The 24,429-nt window shown below is 37.7% G+C and overlaps 1 protein-coding gene across 17 annotated transcripts in view; it reads left to right on the top strand.

Moving 5' to 3' along the window:
* ZNF438 (zinc finger protein 438) overlaps positions 1-24,429 on the top strand; it is a 63,084-nt gene that overhangs the window by 24,760 nt on the left and 13,895 nt on the right. For 7 of the 17 annotated variants that reach the window (XR_012054453.1, XR_012054454.1, XR_003958484.4 and 4 more), the window contains 3 exons: positions 7,254-7,310; positions 17,725-17,829; positions 22,110-23,946. The exons of 1 other annotated variant lie outside the window; for it this stretch is intronic. Coding sequence is in view for 10 of the 16 variants with exons in the window: in XM_072925377.1 (XP_072781478.1) it covers positions 7,283-7,310; positions 17,725-17,829; positions 22,110-23,946 (1,970 nt within the window). In the remaining 6 variants the exon portion in view is untranslated. The remainder of the gene's footprint in view (positions 1-7,253; positions 7,311-17,724; positions 17,830-22,109; positions 23,947-24,429) is intronic. 9 more of the 17 variants (XR_012054456.1, XM_072925382.1, XM_072925380.1 and 6 more) reach the window with 4 other exon arrangements.

The raw sequence follows: 24,429 nt of genomic DNA on the forward strand, positions 1-24,429 counted from the left end.
TAATTTTCAGGCTACCCTTTGCTGTCAGTTAGTAAATCAAATTTGATTTCTGAAAGACAGTTGTTGATATTTTCAAGACTCATCCAGACAAAGCTGTAAGGCCAGTGTTGACCCTGTTTTAAGCAGGGAAGTTGGATGGGATGACCTTGTGCAGTTTCTGCCAACCTGAATGATTTTGAGAGTGGCTGTGTACACAACCATGGATGTTTGTCTGGTTCTGTGAAGTTTTAGTGTAACTCCAATGAAATTGCTGTTTTAGTGTTTGTGATATTGTCTATCTGAAAAGAAAGCTAAGGTACAGCAGCAAGTACACAGTGAGAGATAAAATATGTAGTCTGGTCTTATCAGAGCAAAACAGTAATAATTATGAACAAAAGTCAGAAAGTCTGAGTTTAATTAGGTATTACAAAGTGAAAACCATAGTGGTGTGCTGCAATTCCACTATGAATGATATAACATATTGCTAACAGAAGCAAGATACACAGGGTGTGCCTTATGAAACTGCATTGTTGAGAATCTGAGCAAAATTTCTAAGCAGTTGGACCCAAGCAATGAATGAGTGCTTAGTTAAGAGTCAGGATAATGTGGTGGTGGGGAGGAACAGGAGTAGAAGGAGCTGTGCTATTTGAATTTTAAAGTGAATTCTAGATTAGTCATTACCTGCTAAGAATGGTACATGTTTGTTTCCTGTTTTGTTTTAAATATTAAGTTAATTTGAATTTAAATTTCAAGAACAATGGACTGTATAGATTGCATGTAGTATGTTATAAAAATGAAAATTGTATTTTCCAGAACTATTTTTTAGCTGTCCTAAGACTCAAGAAAAAAATATCTATCAATTTGTATTGACTTGTCATTTCACAGTTACTCTCACACCAGTAATAACCAAGACTGTATTTTAAATCAGAAACTTGGGCCTTTGTATTAAAAGTAATTAAAAGTAATGGCAAAGATGTCTAACTCAGACATGGAACTTATATGGGTCTCCAGTTTGTGGCATTCAGAGCACTCCTACCAAGAAGTGATTTACTAAGGAAAACATAGTATGACAATCTGTCTTTTTAAAATGGAAATTTGGAAAAAAATGTTATTTTTTGACATTCAATGAATTGGCTAATATTAGGCATAATAGTGACCATGCTCTTCCGAAGTTTTTTTTTTTTGAACGGAGTTGTTTACTTAAATGGAAAATAGTTGGGGTTATTTATAGTCATAAAAAGTGTTCCAGTACACTTCATTTTAATACACGTACATTTCATTAAATGAAGACTCAATTTTGCACCTTCTTTAGCCTTCTCTTCTCCCAGTGTCTTTTTGAGAAATTCCACTTTTATACATTTTTTTCACAGGTCCTTGAATTTGCTTTTCTGGAGATAGTAATAGTAGTGAAATAATAATTAGTGAGACTGTATGCTAGTTTGTCCAACGTAGTAGAAAACATGTGGAACAGCCTCATTTCTTACAGTGTATGTGCTAGTCTGTATTCATACAAGTGAAAAACCTTCAAGCTGATTTCAAAAGACTTATCTCCTCAAGAAAAGCAATGATTTTTCATTTGCCTGCTATTTTAAGCTGAACGTTGATGTTGCCCTATGTTGTTTCATAAATAAGCTTTTATTCTCAGCAACATGTTACTGAGAGTAACATAGGCATAGAACCTGTCGTGTAGGCACAGTTCCACTCTGACAGATGGGCAGAGTGCAGGCTTGCCAGCCAACCATTCCCCACATCACCAGCAGAGTATGAAGGGAAGCGTTTTTGTCCAGGATTGCCACTGTGGCATTCCGTGCATGTAAGGCTGGAGGTTCAGGAAATGCGCTCGGACTGGTCCATCTCACAGGATGACCAAAAGTTTAAAAATAGCCTGGGTTTTAGGTTCTGCTGGGTTTGTGCTGTTCTCTTTCTTTTTGTGGTTCTGCTGAAGTCATCTAATGGGATCAGCCAAAAGATTTCTGCCGTGGACACGCATTTCTCCGTGATGAATTATCTAAGTATGGAAACACAAGCAGTGAGCAATTTCAGACACTGTTGTTTGTGACTACATGCATATCTCTTTGGATATAGAATAGGAAGACTAGGATTTGATACAGGATTAACTCCTGATATAAAAATACAAAAAATAGAGAGCATGGAGCAAATCAGACATTTGAGACTGAAGATGTGAATAGTGAAATACAGAATATTTTTGCAGGTTTTCAGAAATGCAAATCAGCTCTTGCTTGGTTATTGGGGGTTTTATTTTTTAAACAAATTGGCTTTATGCCTTGTGCTTGATTTTTATAAAGTAGCCAAGCACTGCAGGCTTTTGGCAGATGCACTTGCTTGAACAAATGCTTTTGTGTGTTAACAGTAGTCAGTCATTGTGTCTGTCATTTTTATCTTCCTCTCTATTTTTAATTAGTTCAATGTTTTAATCTTTTATTTCAAGTCTGACTTGGTCTTTATATAACAATGGATTTTGCCAACTTTACTGAAAGCTGTGCTGATTCAATACATTCAGACTTTTTGGGGAACTTGGTTTCAGTTGAAAAGTTTTAAATTATGGGAAATACTGTTTGCATGGCACTCATTTACAAGATGGCATAGTATGTGAAAGAACAGGTGTGAAAAATGAAGTGAATAAAATTGCTTTTGAAATACAAATGGGCATGCAATGAGCTTTTGTCAGGAGAATGTCTTTTCTAAGCTGTACTAAGTGTTTAATTTTTGTTTTTAGCTGGGTGTTTTCCTTCTGAAATTAAATAGCATAATATTTCTTTACATGCTTAGTTTTAAATTAAAATTCATAATTAGGCTTAATATGAAGTTACAAGATTTGATTTAATGCTTTCTTCCAGTGCCTGAACTAATGTACACTGTATTAGAAGATGCAGTCGTCATTGAGAAGCTTTGTTCTGTTAACAAAAGATACAAAAAATAAATTTGGTTAGGGTCATAGTGGTCTAGTTTAATACTGTTATGATAATAAGTCCTATAATTACTTTCAGGTAGTTCTTCCTTCCCAGAGGATGAGGTTTTTAGTTTTGATGTCTGCTTAAAGCATGAGGATGACAGTAAAATTAATGTCATAACCTTTACAGCCTATTTATCGCTTTCTCTGTAATATCCTAAAGGATTTTGTGTAACATCTAAGATAAATGTCTTAGTATGGACTAGCATAGAATTAGGTTAATTGGGTTCAACTGATATTCATATTCAGTGTGTCTATCAGAACACCTGTTTCATATAAAAGACCTGTGGGTATCTTCCTGTGAAAATTGCTTTGAAATTATTACATGTATATGCTCTGCTTCCTTTGGTTGTTAAAGACTGAGTTACAGGATGGGATTTTTTTTTTTCCAGTCTGCTTGCTATTTTTGCCTCTTAGGAATAATGAAATTTATACTTTCATTCTCTGGTAACATAGGAATAGTACAGGCATGATGGAGCTTATTTTATGGCATTAAGAGAGATTTTACTTTCTAATTCTGTCCAGCTTCAGAGCCACTTCACTTGAAATTCTTGTAATAGATTACTTTTCATCTCTGAATGGTCAGCAGCAGATTTCTAGAAAACTAATTTGAGTTCTGGAATACTGTGACTTGAATGATTTATTTAGTGTCTTATGGTAGGTTATAAACTGAGCAAAACAAATTTTAAGATTATATAGAATTTAAAAATCTTTATCGTTTTGATAAAATGTCAGGTGGAGAAGAATTTATGATATTGGCAGATAGAAATAATCTGTATTATATCCTGTATTTGGAAAGAGCCAGTATTGGACTCAAATATAGCCAGGGAAGAGTGAAAGAACATTTGCCTCTTCAGTATTCAATGAGAACATCAAGACATATTGAATTATTAGTTGCTGAGCAGCCTAAATTTTTTTCTAGATGGAAGAATGGGAAATAGCTAAAAAATTAAATTAGTAATTTTAGTTCTAAGCATAGGTTTTTTTGAACATCATCTTTTTTTTTTCTTTTTTTATGGGAAGTAGTCATACCAGGCCAGATTTGTAGTGAAATGGGGAAAAAAAAAAACAAACCACCAAACCCTCAAACTTGCTCAGGGCAGGCATAAGTAGTTTTGTGGATGTTATGATCTTGAAGTTCTAAAAGTTTGAATCAATGTACTGTACATAACTTTTTAATGAGACTGTATTTTATATTTAGGACATGCATAAAATGTGTGTCGATAATACATATCTGTTAAAGATGTTACAACCTAGCAGAAAAGTGTCAGAAACTGTCAGAGAAAGGATCAAAAAGAGAGGATCATGATGTATTTGAGAACAGTGTAAAACACAGACAGGACAAATGCACAATGTTTATGGCTTGCTTTGTAAACTCTGTATGTCAAACAAAACATGCCTTAACACATGGATGTTAGGGATGGATAAATAACTAAAATTTGAAGGGATGATAAGAATTCATCCTGATTCCAGAATCTTGAGCTCTTCATTTTTTCCAAAAAGGGAAATTACTTGATTAAATATCTCCAAATATAAAGTGAGGTGAAAGGTTCTTTCATATAACAACAATAATAAAAACACTATTCATGAATTGCTCAAAGAAATTATCAATGTTAATTGGAGAAATTACCCTATTTTAAAATTATTATGATTAAGAGCAGGTGATGTCTTTGTCAAATAAGCACAGTCAAATTAAGCACTGGATTTTCTAGGTTAATACCATTACCCTAGAAACCATTTACAGTTAGAGTTGAACCATTCTAACCATTTACAGTTAGAGTTGAATTCAAATCAAAGATGCCCCTAGAAAATGTTTGGATTTATATGATCCAATTTTGTGTTGTAGTGTTGTGAATGTGTCTGGGAAGAACATTGGAAAAATGTCTGGAGCTTCTATTTCCACATAGTATTCTAAGAATTGTTGCTCTGTTTCCTGAAGTCTGGTTTGTTATAATTCTAAAAGTGGATAGTAACTATAGATGGGGCACCATCTTAACATGCTTTAATGCTCCCATACACAGGGAAAGGCCATGGAAACCGAAAAAAAATGTCACTTTGAAGTCATAATTTTGAGAAGCTTTATTTGAGTATAATTTCTCAAATTGTTTTTACAACACTATGTTGCTTTAAATGTTTCAGTATGTTTTGAAGTGCTGTAAATACTAAGGGGGAAGAAAAACTTCAGACTTTGATTCTCTGAAAAGCAGTTACTGATCAATATGGCCTTAAAGAAGGATGTGTTACAGTGTGGGTGACAGGGATTTCTAGATTTCATGCTGATTTCTAGAAGTGTCTCTCCATCCCGAAATTACATTGATGTGGCCTGTTCCATTCTTGGATGTGCAGAGGGAGTTGTCTGTATGTTCCTGCGACATCAAACTGCATTTAGATGAGCCAATGTGTGTTTGAGTGCTGGGCCTGACAGCTCATGGCTTGGCTGCTTAAGTACCACGGACAGAGGCTCTTTGAGGCAGCTGGGGATCTGCTGATGGGCATCAGCCAGCTGCTGCCAGGAGGTGCTGGTTGATGTACCAGAGCTGCATGTTAGGTATGGCTCAGAACAGAAGATACAGCTACCAGAGAGCTTCACCTGTTAATGTTCGTGCTTTGGTGGTGATCTTCCTGGAAATGGAATTGGTTTTCTTTTTGCTTTACTGCTACCTACATAACCATCTTCTTCCAGAACCTCACCATTGCTTTTTGAGAGTCAATTGCATGATAATAAAGAAATATGTTTACGGCTCATTTTGTTTGGTATTCGCATCACTATTTGTCCTATGTATTCTGTATTTAACCAAAACTAATCTTTGGAACTTCATGTGCTCAGAAGATGTGTTTCGAGTGCATGTCTGGCATTTTCTTTATGTAAGACTGTCTTGGCTGTTAAATTGGTCAGGAAAGTCAACAATCTCCACATCTGTGCAGCTGGCTTTGTTCATGGGAATGTTGTAGATGTGCACTGGTGTTAAAGCCTTAGATCTGAGTAAACCCCAAAGAAGTTTTAGTATAATCTATGTCAGTCAATGGACTTTTCTGTTACCTTCCCAATACTTCTGGCTACATCAGGAGAACAAGAGCTTCATACTCTTTGTGAAGTCTAACATGTTAATGGTTCAGTTTGGTTCAGTTGAACCAAACTATTATGAAGCCATTCCAAAAGCTAGGCCATTTTATGAAAAATAAATCCAAGTGGATAAACCCAGCTTTATATTGTCATTATATTATCCTGTGTCTTTCTTCCTTGACTGTTGAATCCCACTTCACCAGAGCTTGAACAGCACACTCAACTGCCCTGGAAAGAAGTAGCCAACTCTTAATTTACTGGGTGGCCATTTATTGTAAAGCTGTTTTGTCAAATACAGTGCAGCACATCTTGTTGTAAATACCAACAGCACATTCAGGACAGGTGGCAGTGTAATGTTTGGTTCACAAGAGCAAGGTAGTGTCTTCATTGTAGCATCCATGGAAGATTCTGCTGGTCAGACAGTGATGTGGGATCCATGCAGTCACATAGAATCACAGTGGTTAGGGTTGGGAGGGATCTTAAAGGCCCTACCTAGTCCCAGCAGCCCTGCCTGGGCAGGTAACCTTCTGCTAGATCTGCTAGATTGCTCAAAGCTGCATCCAGCTTGGCCTTGGTGAGGCATTCATGGCTTCTCTAGGAAAACTATTCCAGTGCCTCACCACCCTTACAGTAAATAATTTCTTCCTAGCATCTAATCTAAACCTATCCTCTTTCAGTTTACTGCAAATACCCCTTGTCCTGTCTGCAGATGCACCTGTAGGAAGTCCACTCTGGCTTTCCTGTTGGCTGCCTTTAGGTACCGGAGGGTGCTGTCAGGTCTCCTAGTAGCCTTCTTTTCTTCAGGCTTATCAGCCCCAGCTCTGTCTTCATAGAGAGGTGCTTTAGCCCTGTGATCAACATTGGGGCTCTCCTCTGGATCCTCCCCAGCAGCTCCACATGTTTGAAGGGAAATGATTGCTTAACCCTGTATTGTCTGTGATTCTTCAGAATGTATTGCCACGTTGGGATTTATGACTGTCCTCTTTCCTGGCTTTAAGAAGGTTGTTTAATCACAAGAAGCCTAATTTAGTAGTACATAGTATTGAAATATGGAAAGCACATGTAGGGGTCCAAAGAACCCTTGGTTTAAATCTCTGGTGGTGTTTTCTTGAGAGGTGTGGACATATGGATCCATTCTGAAATACAAGTCTGGAAACTATTGCCATTGTCTTGTTCATTTTTTTTTTGTTAGTTTGTAAGAAATTATCAGAGCTTCTAAGTATCTGTATTTCTTTCTAGGAACATTGTCGTAACTGTTAAAGGGCATAATGCAGAATCCGTTAACAGTTTCTGCAGGTATAGTATGCTTTCTATACTTTATTTAGAAATTAGATGCTTGTGATTCAAAATGTGGAAGAAATATCATCAATATTAATCACTGTATTACTTGTGTCTGGTATTCTGCTGTGGTATGATTTGAAAAAAAAAGCCATTACTGCAGCATTTATCACTTTAAACAATTACAGTAGCTAAAATTGCATTCTTCTTTAGGGCATTGCTAATTACTGTTAACACCTGTAGTTGAAACTTGAAGTGCATAAATCTGCTTCTTCTTTGATTCAGCATTATTAAGCATTCAGGTTTTAATAATTTTTTTTAATCTTCATATATTTGAAAATCCCTGCTATATTTTATCCCTATATTAAATGGGGTCAAATCTATCTGCTAATTATGCTGTACAGTTAGCAGAAACAGGAATAAACATTAACTTAGATTTTTTTAATGCCTTTTCAGCATTCCCATCCTTACTATTTTTTTGTTTAGTTCTTTCTTCTATGTGCTTTTTTCAAAAGCTGTCTTTAATTTGATTTAGTTTTCACTAGGATTGATGTCTTGATTTTTTCCCTCTGTTATTAGTAAGGATATTTGTGTGTCAAACCTCCAAATGTGTAGCTGTAACTTCAGTTTCCTTTCCCTTTTGATCTGTGTCTCAATGCTAATGTTTAAGAATGATTTTTAACATGAATGTCCTTTTTAATGATATTTAAATGTGAGTGAACGTTTGATGGATATGACATCAGCTCTAATGGACCTTTCAGAACCATTGGTGGTTGTCAGTTAAGTTTCCATTGTTAGTACTTATGTTAATTAGGAAGAGCACTATCTATTACTTTATTTGAAGCCTTGAGCTTTTACTGTCATGTAAGTTTATACTTTACCTGTTTTGTGAAGACTGAATATTTTTATGATGCTGTAATAATTCTGAGGAAGCTGTTCCAGAAGCATGTCATTCTGATTGATCTTAGTTGATGAGTTCTGTGTCTCTTGGCACTATCCTTTCAAGGAAGACAGTACTTCTGTTGGGTAAAGCTGCTCACCCCACAGTGTGCTCTACATTCCCATGCTTGTGACTGAAATACTCAATTCTGACACTTGAAAGCATTAAATTAATTTTTCCTTTAAGTAACAGTAGTTTTACCCCGATTATAGTCTTATGTTAAAGCCATTTCTGAATAGTAGTAGGAGAATATAGACTGTGAAGCTATATGCAAGCTTCAAATTGATTAAGCATTTGCTTTGTAATTTTTTTGAAGGCTTTTTCTTTTTTTCCCCTACATAGAAATCCATTCCAGTTAGTATCCTGTTACTGACTTGTACCTAGAGTGAATGATAAACTTGGAAGTGAGCTTCCATATTAGATGTCACAGAATAACAAAATAAGCTGAGTTGGAAGAGACCCACAAGGATCATAGACTCCAACTCCTGGCCCTGCACAGCACCAGCCCCAAGAGTCACACCATGTACATGAGAGCATTGTTCAAACACCTCTTGAATTCCATTGGCCTTGGTATTGTGACCGCTGCCCCGGGGAGCCTGTCCCACTGACCAACCATCCTCTGGGTGAAGAGCCTTTTCTGGATAGCCAACCTAAACCTCCCCTGACACAACTTCAGGCCATTCCCTCATGTCCTGCCACTGGTCACCAGGGAAGAGATCAGTGCCTGTCCCTCCTGTTCCACTCACAAGACTGCAGTGAGGTCTCCCCTGAGTCTCCTCTCCCCCAGGCTGAACAGACCAATTGATCTCAGCTGCTCCTCACATGGCTTCCCCTCCAGGCCCTTCACCATCTTTGTGCCTCTCCTTTTTATGCTTTCTGACAGTTTTGTATCATTTTTATATTGTGGCAGCCAGAAGTGCCCGCAGCACTCGAGGTGAGGCTGCCCCAGAGCAGAGCAGGACAATCCCTCCCTTGCCCAGCTGGCCATGCTGCCCCCCAGGACAGGGTTGTCCCTCCTGGCTGCCAGGGCACTGCTGGCTCAGGTTCAGCTTGCCATGGACCAGGACCCCCAGGTCCCTTTCCACGGCACAGCTCTCCAGCCTCTCATTGCCCAGTCCCTACAGTCAGGGTTGTCCTATCCCAGGAACAGAATCCAGCACTTCGCCTTCATGTGGTTGCTGACTGCCCAGACCTCTAATTTGTCAAGGTCTCCCTGCAAGGCCTCCCTAAATCATGACCAGGAGCTGTATCAGTGTGAAATGATGATACTCTTCAAATACATTAGTCTCCACATATTTTTTTACTATGATAGTTTTTTGTCTTTATATCAAGTACCACTTGTTTCTTAAATGTAGCACTTTGAAAACATGCAGGGTGTTAGTAATTTGTGATGATTTATGTACAACTCTTACATTGGTACATTTCTTACATATAAGAATTTTGGAAATAGATTATATTGGAAATAGAACCTATCCATCAGTTACATTCAATGTGGCATATTTGTCAGTGTTTCTGTACTTGAGTGTGCACGTTATTTTTCAGTTGTGTGGAAGTAATGATTAGTGCAAGTTCTTTGAGTGACAGCTAAACACTTCACTGCTGCCATTTGTCAAGTAATAGCAGGCATTCTGTAATTTAAACCATACTCCTTCAAGACATTAATATTTTTCTCAGTTTTAAAATATTTTATAAGGAGAGTGGCTATCTTTTAAGTAGCAAGTAATTGTAACACCATGTTCAGATAGATACACTTTTCTGAATAATAATTATCTAACTTGTCAAATTTTATTTCTTCCTTAGGATTATGAAATTATAATTTCATTCATATGACAACAATTACGGAAGCATTATGTTTGACTATTTACACTCATGTTAAATATTTACTGTTGAGCAAATGTTGGTATTTTTTATAATGCTCCATCATGGCATACAATACCACTGTACCTTAGTGAACTGAAATACTATTGACATAGTCAGATTTATAAAATATTTTTGTTAAATGATTCTTAACGTGAAAGAATTGTGTATCTTAGACAAATATTTTGCAAAATCTAAGGCTGTCCTGGTTTATTTATCTAATAGGTTTTGTCTTTTTAAAATATATATTGGAAAAAGGTATCACATGCTAGAGTAATAGTTTTGTTCTTTGAGTATGTTTATTTTTACTTTTTTGGAATTATAAGTCAAGTGTGGTTCTGTACATTTTGTATCCATGTTAGTATGGTTGTTTGGTGCTGGGAGATCTCAAACTTCCATTAGCCTTGTAAATGTGTTTCTTAGCATCAGCTCTCGATTTGCTGGAACCCCTGCTGCCTTTGTATCATTAACATAAATGCAGGTGCAAATAGCATTTATGTACTTTGATAGAAAGCAGTTGGAGACATTTCACTGTGGGACACGACACTTTCAGATTGTGTACATCTGTTCAAATAATGTATCCAAGCCAGTGACATGAATGCAAGGATAAAAACATCTGCCCCTGAGACCATTTGCCATACAGCAGATGCTTGCATCTTTATTTATGCAGATGGTTTGTGTGATGAGGGAAGCAATGATGAAAATGAGAAAGTTTGACAAAGATTTTAGGATATTTATTGGGATGGGAAAATGTGTTTGTAACAGTGCTTTGTTTTCATATGTCTACTGAAAGAAGAACATCTAGTGTAAATACTGGTGGTTCTAGTAACATGGACGTGCCATTTTGAGCACTGACTAGATTAACACAAGATCAGTAAAGGATTTTGTTTTTTAATCTCAGGCACAATAATTGTACTGCAGTTATAGAAGATGCTAGTAGAAGTAATTACTTTCAAACGGGATGGCTCAACTGCTTAGCTTTAGGATGCTCTCAAGTTATACAAAACAATGAACTAACTGAAAAGTTTGCAGCGGTAGAATGTTTTGAAATACCAAGCTAACTCTTCACAAAGTTGTTCGGCGTTTGGGTGCGGTTCTGTACCTGATTTGGCGGCTTGGGGGATGTTTCAGGACAAGCCGTATTTAGCATTACAGGATTCTCAGGCTCTGCGGCTCCGCTGCTCGGCGGCCCCGCTCCGCCCTCCTTTGTCCCCGCGGCACTGCCGGGCCGGGCTGTGGCTCTGCCGGCCCGGGGCGTCGCTCCGGCTCCCGCTCCGCTTCCCATCCCCTCCTCTGCTGGCACCGCTGCCAGCCTTTGCTGATCCATTATCACCTGTCAGCGCTGGATTCCACACTTCCTTTACGGCACGTCCAGCCCCTTCTCTGGAGAGCCGGCGCTGCCGCTAAACAGCATGGTGACTGGCACGGGCAAGTTAGCAATGCCAAGAAGCATTGCAAATAATTGTAATTATGCACTGGGGGAGGAAAACCAGTCAGATACTGTAATTTAAATTGTTTTCTGCTGCATCCTACTGCCAGTAAGGTCTAGCTGTGTTCAAGTTCAGCAGCAAGCGATAATTTTATATGTTATGAAAACTAATATTTACCTAAGCAGGACCACAGTATTTCAGAAGATGTTTTAGTTTTCCTATGCTATGCAGATCCATGTCTATCTTTGGAAAAATATACGTACCTATTTGAAGCACTGTGGAGATCCTTTAATCTTTATTTTTGTTTTTATCTTCAGCAGAATTAGCTACAGGTAGCAATGCTTTGTGTATCTCAGCCAGAGCTGGAGAATTTTTCTGAAGAAATTTGGCTCATGAAGAAAGAAAAGGGAGCACAATTAAAAACTTAGACCACTTAGGTAATTTTCAGTGAAATTACAAATTAAAAAAAATCCCCCAGAAGATACTCTTCAGCTATCCTTGGAGTTTAGCAATTTTTCTGGACCTTTCTTTGGAGAGTGATACATTTCAGTTTAATTTATAACAGAAGACTTAAAATAGTCCAGGCCAAGGCTGGTAGTCTGTTGATCCTCTGTTCATGAGGGAACATTTTTGAGGTTTGTACTGCAGAAGTCACTGTGCAGATGTTTTTAATGCCTCAAGTAAAATATGGTTGCTGTATTGAGCCGAAGTGGCAAATTAATTGTTTTCTCTTGCATACAGTCTTTCTTTAGAAAAAAGTGCACTGATTCTCACCAAAAAAGGTACTCTTTAGCAGGAATAAAAGTTTTGTTTTATTGTTGTGTTCTCTTTTGTCTGCACATCAGAATTAAAAAAAAATTAATTTTGGGAATAAGAGGCCTAATTCCCTTACTGAAATGAGACATACATGTTTTCTGTCCTAAAGAGGATTGAACTCTCAGTAAAATGTAGGGATGTTCTCTTTTTTGAAAGAAGAGCAAAAATCTAATCAGAAACTATTTATGATTTTATTCATTAAATGGTTCTACTTGACCTTTTCATGCTGCTTAGTTTTCAAAGAATTTTGCCTTCATTTTTTAGCAGTCTTGGTAGTTAATGTTTCCTGTACTTAGGAGAAAATAAGTCCATTAATTACTACTTCCATTAGGCATATTGAAATTTTGTCCACGTTGATTTGAGCTTGATAGACCCTTTAAAAATAACTTTACATTGACTTTACAGTGGATGAGTTACTGTTTAGGTCCATATCTTTCCTGAAGCTCACTAAAAGAAATTTCCACTGGCAATTCTCTAAAGAATTTTGAGAAATCCAATTACAAGTGTTTGTCCCTGCCTTCTAAAGTACTTAATTTATATTTGCAATGCTGTTTGGGGGCTATGAATTACTAGTTTATGATCAATGCTTCAATCAAGCCTTTTAACTATTATCTGAACAATTAGTTCCCCCAAGTGGCTGCATCACTGCAGCCTTGCTTTGCAAATCTTCAGGGATGTTGTCCTCTATAGAAAAGAATGACTGGGCAAAACCAACAAAGATAACTAGTGGACTTGCAGTGATAGCAAAATAATTTCCATTCTACTGAATTGCATCCTGTCAGATCACCAAGGTTTCTAGATAATGCCCACTCTGAGGCTGATATGGTTGGTTGCTGAAACTAGCAGAGGCATAAAGAAGCTGAAGTACAGTCTTTGATGATGTATCTAACAGTGTCTCTCAAAAAGAAGTTCTGCACTTAAATAGAAATGAAATTCAATCACTTATTTGGGTGTTTGCAGAGGTCAGGCACCATTTTGAGCCCTCAGTACTTATACTGCCATAGGAAAAGTTTCTTCACTGTGTAAGTGTAGTTTCTTCAGCTATAAGGTGGAAAAGGTTATTAGTAATTACAAATGCTTTATGTCTAGCTTTCTGTATGCCAGTTTTCATTTCTTGATATGAAAATATTTTGATCTGCTTAAGACCTATTAATTTTGTTGACCTTAATATGAAATGAGTAGCTTATAACTTGAAAGGCTGTGCCGTCAAAAAAATGGAAAGCTTTTAAAATTCACAAATACTGCATGAGAGGTGCTAAAAAAGTATTTAGATCTGCTAATAAATGTATTTTAAATTCACTGCAAAAGTGTCTAAGAATCTCCTATGTATATGTATTCTGACTCTTAGGAAGCACTTTGAAGACTTTCTTCCTTTATACAGTAGCACAAAAAAGGCTTTTTATAATAGGAGATTGTGTTAAACCATGCATTGCCCACATTATATATAGGAAGCTGCTTTTGAATAGTGATTTACCTGTAGTGATTACCTATGGTGATTTTTGAATAGTGTGGCTAATATGTTTCAGGTTGCAACTCAAAAAGGTTGCCTCCAAGCTGTTGGCCACTTGTTCCCTGTAGAAATAGTGTTTCATGTATATTTTAAAAGTTATTTGTGATGCAACAATACAAAGCTGTATGAAATCTAAATATATGAGAAATCAAAAAATTATATCTTAATTATTACTGTTGCTAATGCTGCTAATATAGTGACTAAATTTCTCTCAATGCGTTAACTTGTGTTTAACAAGGTTGCTTTAGTATGGGCATTTTTTATGTTATACTTTTCTCTGAGGACAGAGATACTGATGCCATGATACTGGTGAGAGTGACGGGCAGGTAAAAAATTTCTTCCTTGTATGTAGTCTGTACTTTTAGTTTAAAACAATTATGTTTTGTCCTGTTTCTGCAAGTACTGTAAAAAAGTGTCATTGTCTTTCTTTTCAGCCCCTTTCAGGTATGGTAAGGCCTCAAATAGGTCTTCCTGGAGCCTTCCCCAGACTAAATAACCCCATCTCTCTCTCATCCTTTCCTCATACAAGAGGTGTTCCATCCCTCTCATCGCTTTTGTGGTCCTACTCTGGACTTGCTTCAACAGATCCACGTCTTTCCTGTGCCGAGGGCTGCAGAGCTGATGTAGTGCTCCAGTGGGTCTCACCAGGTCAGAGCAGAGGGGCAGAATCCCCTCCCTCCCCTGCTGCCCACCGTGCTCTGGATGCAGCCCAGGACACTTTGGTTTCTGGGCTGAGTGTACCTTTGCAGCTCACAGTCAGTTTTTCATCCACCACTACCCCCAGGTTCTTGGCAGAGCTGCTCTGAATCACTTTAGCCCTGCCTGTATTGATAGCAGGACTGTCCTGACCCATGTGCAGGAACTCATGAGCTTCCCATGGGGCCACTTCTGGATCTTGTCCAGGTGCCTCAGGCATCCCATCTTCCAGGTGTGTCAGCTGCACCTTTCAGCTTGGTTTGCCTGCAGACTTGCTGAGGGTGCACTTAATGCCATTGTCAGTGTCAGTGATAGGTAACAGCCTATCCCAGGATGGACCCAAGGGATGCCACGTGTCACCCATCTCCATATGGGCATTGAGCTATTCACCATGAGCATCCAGCCAGTTCCTTATCCATCCAATATCCTTATCCATCTATCAGCAGAGTCTATACCTCTCCAGTTTAGAGAAAAAGGTGTTGATGAGGACTGTGTTAAAGGCCTCTGCTATGTACACTTTCAAACAACAGAGGAAAGCAATTGTGGAAGTTGAGAAAGTGGTGTAATCTAATTTTTTTTCTTAAGTTATGTTAGATCTGTATAAACTTTGGCATATATCAGTATATGGTTAATAATGCAGAAAGGACGTTTCAGGCTGAAACAAAAGACTGAATTAGAGAGGAAACTGGAGGACTTCTTAAATGCAAACTATATACCCATGATCTTGGATTACTGTATGACTTACCTCTGCAAGGTGACAATTTATGCTGAAAATAGTTTTAGCTTATTCCCATGCTGAAAAGCGCCACTAGAAATTTTAATGTTGAACATCCTCTTTAATGGAGTCCAATTAATGTAAAAAAAAAGTGTACCTTTGTTATTTCAGTGTGCTCTTCTGCTAAGAAGAGTCTTTTGGAGACCATTTAAGGAACCCAGAAAGCACCCCACCGCTCACAAAATTTCTGGAAATGCCCTATAATCCTAATCCCTTAAAATAATAAACTTGCACAGTCTGTAAAGAGGACCTTTCTAAATTATAAAATGCTTATTGCACAACTAGAAAATCACATTTATGCTCAACTCAGACTTAATTATATATAGCTTTAAAGATACAGCTTAAAGCTTCTAGAGTTTTAAATTACTTTGTTGCTTGTGTGGAATACCAGAATAAGTTTTCTAAGTGTATTTGCACATTCTCTATCTTAGTGTTTGTGTGAATGGTCTACGGAGATTTTCCCATCTTGCATTAAAATACTTTGTTATATTGTTTATTTTTCTAAACCAATTTAAATTGCACAAAAGCACTCTAATGTAAACATAGCTATAATACTCTTTAAAAAATCAAGTACTAAAAAGGTAAGAAATGTGAGATTCCTCTTTTGGCTTAAAATCTTCTCCTTTCTACCTCATGTGTTATGTTGGTTACCTGTCTGAAGCCTGCATTTAATTCCCATCTCCCACCCTGACTCTTTGGCCTGGACACTTTTCAAGTCTCATTTCTAGTCTTGTCCTTTTTCTGCTTGCCCTGTATATTCTCCTGTTTCTCTTCCACACTGTCAGCTCTGCAGTTCAGAGATAAGGAGAGGCCATTTCCTTTTTCCAGCTTGGGTGCTTGGACCTATGTCGGAACTCAAAATGTCCCTCAGACATTTTTAGAGGTTCCAGGCCTTGGTCAGAAGCATTTTAGACCCCGGCAAGCAGCTGAAAACAGCTGTGATCTTGAGTCTGAACCATGGAATGAATTACCAACTTTAAAGGTGGAACAAGCAGTCACAGAGGGTTAGATGGTATAGTAAAAGTAGTCACAAATTAGAGGGTAAAATTTTTTAGTATTGTACAGGGGGGTTTTACTTTGTACAGGGGGGTCAAGAGTTCTAAGATGGAGGAAAGTGGGCCTGATCCTGTTCTTCCTCTTTCTTCTTCCTTACCTCCATGTTCTTGGTGATGTTGGCATTTTTCTATTGGTTTAGGCTAGGGACACACTATTCAACGTAGATGATAGATATTGGCACATTATTGTAAATATAGTACACGTAATTTCTTGTATATAATGTTTGTACCATCCCACTGAGGGGCAGAGCCCCGCACACTGCCCTGCAGGACAGAGCTGCGGCAGGGCAGCAGAACATGTTATAGATAAGCAAAAATAAACAACCTTGAAACCAGCACAGACGAACTATGGCTTCTTCTTTGGCAACGGGGCAGAAAGACAGAGACTTTCTACAATCTCGGAATCACCAACACCCACAGATTCCGACAGACCTAAAGCCATAGTGCAGGGAAAATCCAGCCCAGCCTGAAGCAGGAGCACATTCAATAGAATGTAATCATTAGAAAAGTTAGCTGCTTGAGGTATCTACTGAACACATGCTCAGAGTCTACAGCTTTGCCTAATTTGGGTAGCTTTTCACAGATCAAAGAGACATTGCTGTGTCATATATGAAGGTCTTCACCCGATGCACAGCTGTTGCTAGATTTATTTATTTATTTATAAATTTTTTATGCATACATACTGAGAATGGCTGGTATTTTCTGTTGAAATTAATTTTAGAAGATTTCCTGATGCAAATATCCAGAACAGAACATTCCACCTAGGTAGCTATTATTAGCAAAGGTAGAAAAAACTGCAGATTAATTGCTGTACAGAGCTGGAAACTCATGGTTTGTAGGCTTTATTACTAATCTTACTTTGTACAGGTGTGTGGCAAAACTGGTTTTGAATAAAGAAGTCCAAATTCTGTTTTCTATAATATCTGCAGTTTATTTACATGGTCTTATGGAAAGTGTAAATAAGTCTAGAATGTAGCCCCTGTGTTAAAACTACTCAATAATGCTACTGAATCTTCATTTTTTGAAGCATTTTGTTTTGCTGCTGTTGAGTGTCTGCCATGACACTGAAGCTAAATCATCCCATCTGTTTGCCACATTAACCAGCTTTACTCAATTATTAAGCTATCACCTTGCATTTGGCATGTAATGTATTAGATTTTAAAGTGTATTTTGAGGAGAGAAAAATGGTAAGGAGCAAAAAGCCATCGTTTTCTTAATGCATTAGCTGAAAGTTCATGTTTTATATTGCCATCTTATATTTTGTTTTTCTGGGTTTTGTTGGTTTTGGAAGTTTGGTTGTTCTGGGGTTTTTTTTTGTCCTGAGATCTATTTATAACTGAAGCACTTTTGCAGGTGGTGTTTTTTTGCATGCTAATCCTGCAGAGAAACATTGTGTCCAACAAAGTATGCTGGGTCAGCAAAAGCAAGAAACTTGTGCTGGAAAGACAGTATCCACAGGTATTTAGTGTGTATGGAGATTTGGCAAAATGAATGATTAATTATCATTGGCAGAAAAAGATCTAATGTTGTGTGTTAGACAATTGTGCTTTTTTTTTTTCTTTCCCACAGAAAAGATACTCTTCCTTTCAAAGTCAGCAAAAGACTCAACAGTATTAATATTCATTGAATACTCATTAATCTTCATCTCTATTCTATCTTTTTCTTCAAAACAAGATTATTCTTTTTTGGTGTTATTTTCTCTCATGTGTCAATTCAGATGAAATACATATGAAATACATACTTGAACTACCGAGGTGGACCTACAAGGATTATTTTTAAAATGAACACTATTACTCAGTGGTTTCTGTGGTGTCTATTTGGTGGTTGTTTTCAAAATAGACCAGATAGTACTGAAAATTAAATTTCTTCTGATACTTTCTAAGGCGTCTGAATTCAGCAATGTTGTGTGCTTTACATAGGGAACAGACTAAAGGAAGTACAAAAATAAGGCAGACTAGGCTGAGGTAGACCAGATTTGGATGACTTGGGAAGGCAGGGGAACCATGAAAAACCAGCAACCCATGGAAACTCCATTTCTTCCAGAGGACTCTTCCCAGCATGGATCTATCAGAGAATTTACTGCATTAATTGATTTTCGTGTTGGTGTGTCACTGTCCACTTCTACACAATTTTAAGGTTATTTAGAAGGGATGAAAGCTTATAACATCCTGCAAGTATCTGAGGGATTTGATACTTGCAGGTCCTAGGATGGTAACCATTAATCTTTAACAGAGACTGTTAAAGTAAATAGGTTGAATTGCATTTGGTTTAGCCTTTTGTGTAATTATTTAAAGGTGTCTACCTGTTGCCCCAACTCCACACTTATCTGAAAGACTGAGGACACAGCAGTTAAAAATGAGCTTTACATCCTTCAGATATTAAATCTAATGTTTTCATTTATTTCCTTTGTTATTAATGAAAATTCTAAAGAAAGTATAAAAATTGTTGCCTTCCAGTGAAGGATTTGCAGATTTACTTGTAGAAAGAACGTTGTCTAAAACGAAGGGCCATCCTCATAAGTGCCACTGCAGAGCCTCCCTTAATTGAAACTTCCCCTTCTTAGGTGAGAGACTTCATGGGATTGCATAGGCACAAAGGCTTTTTCTGAGGTCAGAGATGACAAGTCAAAATGAGTCCTTTGAATCAGAGACAGAAATAATTTGGAAGAAGTGGAATGCCTCTGAGAGATGCATATGAGGTTTCCAAGCTGCTTATGCACAAGCTAGCCAGCCAGAGTATATTCAAGTCCTTCAGTGTGGTGAAGACATGAATTACTATAGCTCTTGCTGTATGCAAAGGAAGTTGTGGAAACTTTTCACCAGCTGTAAATGGAAAACGGGATTTTGGTCACTGTTGATACTTGCATGCTCTGGGTGGGGTCAGTAAAACCTCCAGCCTGTGAATTGACTGGCTGCTTTCTCCTGATCCAAGATGCTAAGTAGTCTTCCACCAGTTCTTCAATTAGCTTTCCCAGTCTGCAGGCAATATGTTAACAGAGCCTGGAGCATCATCAGGCAGCTAGTCTGCATCTAGCCCTTCTCTATATTTAGGCACTGGCTAAGCAGCTTAACTATAGTAGCTGTGCTGGAGGGAAATGCAGAGCCGAGTATTCCTTTGCTTACCGGAAGCTCTGCAATGAATATTTGTGCACTGAAATGTCTAATGTAAACTTGTGAAAAAGGAGGGGGACAAAAAAAAATTGGTACTGAAGGTTGGTACCAAACATAGCTTGTCTGGAAAACTTAGGATAAAATTACACTAGTTGGAAAAAGTGTTTGTATAAAAATCCCTTCTCAAACAGTTATATCAATTCTTAGTATTGTGTTACCTGTGTAAGAAGGGTATTGATCTAAACAGACCTTGTTTCAAAGTGCATCCTGTGTTTGATATTGATGAAACTCTTGGTTTTTAGAGCAACACTCTCCTGTGGAATGCTGAGAAAATATGTGGAGATGCTTTATAGAAAAGTGATTTTACTGCTTAATTTTGCATTAGTCAAGTCAATGCATTTGAGAAACATATGGTTCTTTATAAAGCTAAGGACATACATTATTTCTACAAATATTTCCTCCTAACTTCAAGTTAATCTTGTTTTTATGGCTGCCATTTGTAGAGGTGACATGGCCACCATGCAAAGTTGAAGCAAACTTCCACTTTTTCCTGTTACCATTGGTTGAAGAGTGGATGCCGTGTAACTTGAAATATCAGGAGTATTAGTCTGCTTAAACGCTGGCATTCCTAAAAGTTTTATGCAAATCAGTGAATGAAATTTACATAATTTTATTATTCTTCTCAGAAGTACTTTAATTGTTTACTCAAAAACAACAGGAAGATATCTTGTGGGAAACAAATCATCACCTAACAGAAATCTTAGTAGCTGAAAATATAAAGATTTCTATCTATTTAGTGACTAGACTAAAAAAATAATAATTGAGACTTAAAAGTGCTGTAGGGAAACAATTTTATACATATAATGTTTCTGCTTTTTCCAGGTTGTATAAGCCTGGATTTATCTCTATGTGCAGGGATCTCTGTTTATGTAGGACTTCCAGGTGTACAATACCCCCGGTCTGCACAGAATGTCAAGAAATTCAGAACATCTCTACAGACATTGAGCAGAAAGAAAGTTATGGTGGTGCCCAGTAGTTTTACTTAACTGGAGTATAAAGAAAGTGCATAATGGACTTGGGGTTTGATGCAGTAGATGGCAATAAAAAGATCAAAGGCTTATGCCCTGCATAGTTATTGCTCTATGAATCTGCTGATCAAAGAGTTTTGAAAAGCATCAGATCTACGAAATATGAACTGCACGGTTTATATGTGATTGCTCATGAATCCAGCATGTCCTGAAGGCAGTGGCTTTACTGCACATGTGCACACCATGAATATGCATATGTATCTGTCCAGGAGCTCTGGTCATGAAACATGATGGGTCTGTAGCTTGCAGTGCTTGTTGCAAAGTGTGTGACATCTGAGAAGAACATTCAGGATTAAGATAAATTTACTGGAGTTTCCAGTGTTGGTACTAATTCACAGGTACCTTTTTAAGTCCAGAATTGCCTATAAATGCATTTGTAATACAAGTCTTTAAAATGGCAAGGAATGGAAACTTTCTTATGGAATTCTTGTACTACAATATTTCAAGGTTGCGGCATTTATTTTCACATATTCAATTTAAATGTGATTCCACTCTGAAATGATTTTTGCTTATGTCCAAATTGCCTTTCTGCCTGGAATTTTTGTAGCTTAATTTTCGGTGGTTGCAATTCCATTTTTCCAGGAAACCTATTTCCAGATTTTGAAAACTGGAAGCGTCAATAATTGAATTTGAGAGTGGGTAATGAGACTGATAGGTGAAATGGTAGTGGTACAATTGCTCATTTTCTGTGGAGTCTGAAAGATCAACAGATGTCTTTGCTGCTTAATGCATATTGTATCATATTAATTTTATAATTTTCTTGTTCGTTTGAATTATCCTCACATTCTTTACTAAAAACAGTTGTGACTTTTATGAACACCAATAGAAACAGGAAGACATTGTTATATAACCTTGATAAATTGCATCTTTCAAGAAAGTTTTTAATTTACTGCAGCAGTTCTGTTGTGCATTAGTGGCACCTGAGAAATTTTTTTGATTGGGTATTTAACAGTAGTTAATATTCACAAATTTTTTCAACTCCTCTATGATTTTATTATACATTATTTCCATGTTTTGTAGCAGTAATTTTTCTAAGACTTCATCAGGCAAACTTTGGTCTGTATCTAATAAAACCCACAAATTCTAAATAGTAGAGAATGTATGAAAGATATTCTGCATCATTCTGTTTGAGATACATGATCAGAGCTGGTGCTCAGAAAAGTTCTGTGTCATGGAGCTTAAATCCTGTCCCTGTTTTCCAGCAGAATATTGCCAGCAGCTTTTCCAGGGCTGAAGAGGCTTATGGGTGTATTTGTTCTGAAATGTCATGTAGTTTCTAATCTAGAATGAAACATCCAATTAAGATTTGATTAAGAGAAGGTTTTTTTGGAAATCTGTGTTCAGGCATGTTGCTTCAGACAATGCTTTTGGCTATTAAACTTCTGCAATTCTTGATTTAATTTGGTGGTCATTTAAATGCCTAAATATTTTTAAATAAACTTGTGTGTAATAGTATCCTTTTTAAGCAGTTTTATTTTTGAGAAAGTAATTTAAAAAATACTATGTATCATATTACATCTGTGTTATGTTATTCTTACAGATAAACAGAAATCCCCTTCGGATATAATACAGAGTTTTCAGAAGAAAAGTCAGTTTAGGACCATTGCTCCAAAAATGGTACCAAAATTTTTAACATCTGGAGTGGTTTCTTGCCTTCAGTCATCTTTGCCTGAGCCAATGGCACCAATTTCAGCTTCAGGCTCTAAGCCCCTGGTGGTGCCAGCTCAGAACTATGCTGTCATGCAGGTGGCTGCTCACAAGGGCACGTTTTCCCTGTTGGCTGTGCCGTGTGTTGCACCTGCCCTAACACAGCAAGTTCAGCAGTCGACTGTGGCTCCCTCTGAAAACCTAAAGCTGCCCATCCCCAGGTACCAATCTGTGAGAAATAAGTTGCTGAGTGACAAAAAACCAGGACAAATCTCTGGTTTTAGTGCACGTGAGACGATTCCTACCAAAGCACTGATCTCATCACAGACTTCCCCCATGACTGCTCTACCTGAAGACTGTCCTGAAGCTCATTCTAGTTCAGATTCAGCTGGGCAAGGGATGATAGCAGACTGTGAATCAGCTGAAATTGGGGTTGCCCCATTAGTAAATAAAAGCAATTGTGTGGAATCTAGATCTCTTTTAATGAAGAAAACTGAAATTGCTAGCAATAATATTTCTGGACCATCTGTAGTTGAAGACTCTCTATCCAAGCCAGCAACTAATCCCATGAAACTAAGTCTACACTCTGTGAAGACAGCATCAGAAACTACAAGAGAGTTACTCCTGACATCTGAGAAACTAAAGGAAAAACCCACAAATTCTGCAAATCCTGTTGCTGTCTTGTCACCAACGGTTTTTGGCAGTACAGTTCAGATGACTCCATCAGCACCAAAAGGAAAGCTCCCTATTTTGCCTTACTCCAGAATGAAAAATGCAGTGTTCTGTAAATCTAAGCAGAATATTAATGTTATGGACATACCTGGTCATTCACTAAAATCTGAATGTGAAAAGAAACCGTCTTTGATGAAAACCAAAGCCTTTGATAAGCAATTAGGTGTATCATTTACACAAGTCCCCAGACAAACCATTCAAGAAAATACCTTCTCTCCATCCAGCAAAGTGGATGATGTCGACAGTCTTAAAAAATTGAGCAGCGCAACCCCTAAAAGAAGAGGCAGGAAAAAAAGAGCCCCGGAAGATTTATTGGCTTTTCAGGCCAAGAGAAGGAGATGCATCATTAATAAGTTTAGAGAAGGAAGAGAGAGGGCAAAGGTTGATATTGAGACACCTGAAGACAGTAAAGCAGAAGCAGTAAAAAAATACCGCAGTATCCGACCAAAGCCAGTGGTAGTTGTGCAGGCGTTCTCACCGCTGACTCCTGCAGCAATCGTAGAGACGCCGTCTCGTGAGCAAGACTTATTTTTAAATGGTTCACTCACCAATAAATGTGTAGGTTCCAAGCACAGTGATGCTACATCAGCTGAGTCAAGTGATCTAAGTAGAAATACGTGTCCAGCCGCCCCTAAGCCGCTGCACAGATGTCATGTTTGTAACCACGCGTTCCAGTTCAAGCACCATCTCCAGGACCACATGAACACGCACACGAGCAGGCGGCCCTACAGCTGCAGGATCTGCAGGAAGGCATATATCCATTCTGGGAGCCTGAGCACCCATATGAAGCTGCATCACAATGAAGGCAAATCCAAAAAGCTGGTGTGCTGTGAATTCTGTGCTAAAGTTTTTGGCCATGCAAAAGTGTACTTTGGCCACCTCAGAGAAGTCCACAGGGTTGTAATCAGCACAGAGGCCTACACTAGCGAGCAGCAGGTCCAAGATACTTTAAGGAAGAGAGACAGGAATATAAAAGAGGCAGAAGAAGCTGCAGAGAGGTGAGAGTTTTCACTAATTAAATGCTTATGAAAACTGGATTTCAAGTTGTCAGTGGAAATTAATAAACCTTACCACTATGAAAATTGTTGCTTTTTTCCACCTAGTGGAATTCCTAATAGTTTAAATATTCCATTTGAATCTAGTCAATCTGTTAGACCAACCAGTATATTTTAGCTGATTTATTGACTATAAATCATTATTGACACTTGAATATCCAAAATAATTTTGCATATATTCTAGTAACACCCAATATACTGCCATATTTGAGTCAGTTGGTTTCTGGTAGCTAGCACTCTTTCTTCTGTCCCACCCGCATTGAAGTTTTCCCTAGAAGATAAGGGAACCAATTGCAGTAAGCAAAAAACAATGCATATTTCAGTATTAGCTTGTCATTTGTTTTCCTTGTTAAATATCATTATCCCACTTCCTTTTAGGGGGTGCTGGGAGCTAATCTGTCTTGAGTTTACTGCTGCTTTTGCAAT

Source organism: Taeniopygia guttata, chromosome 2, assembly GCF_048771995.1.
Source record: "Taeniopygia guttata chromosome 2, bTaeGut7.mat, whole genome shotgun sequence".
Lineage (NCBI taxonomy): Eukaryota > Metazoa > Chordata > Aves > Passeriformes > Estrildidae > Taeniopygia > Taeniopygia guttata.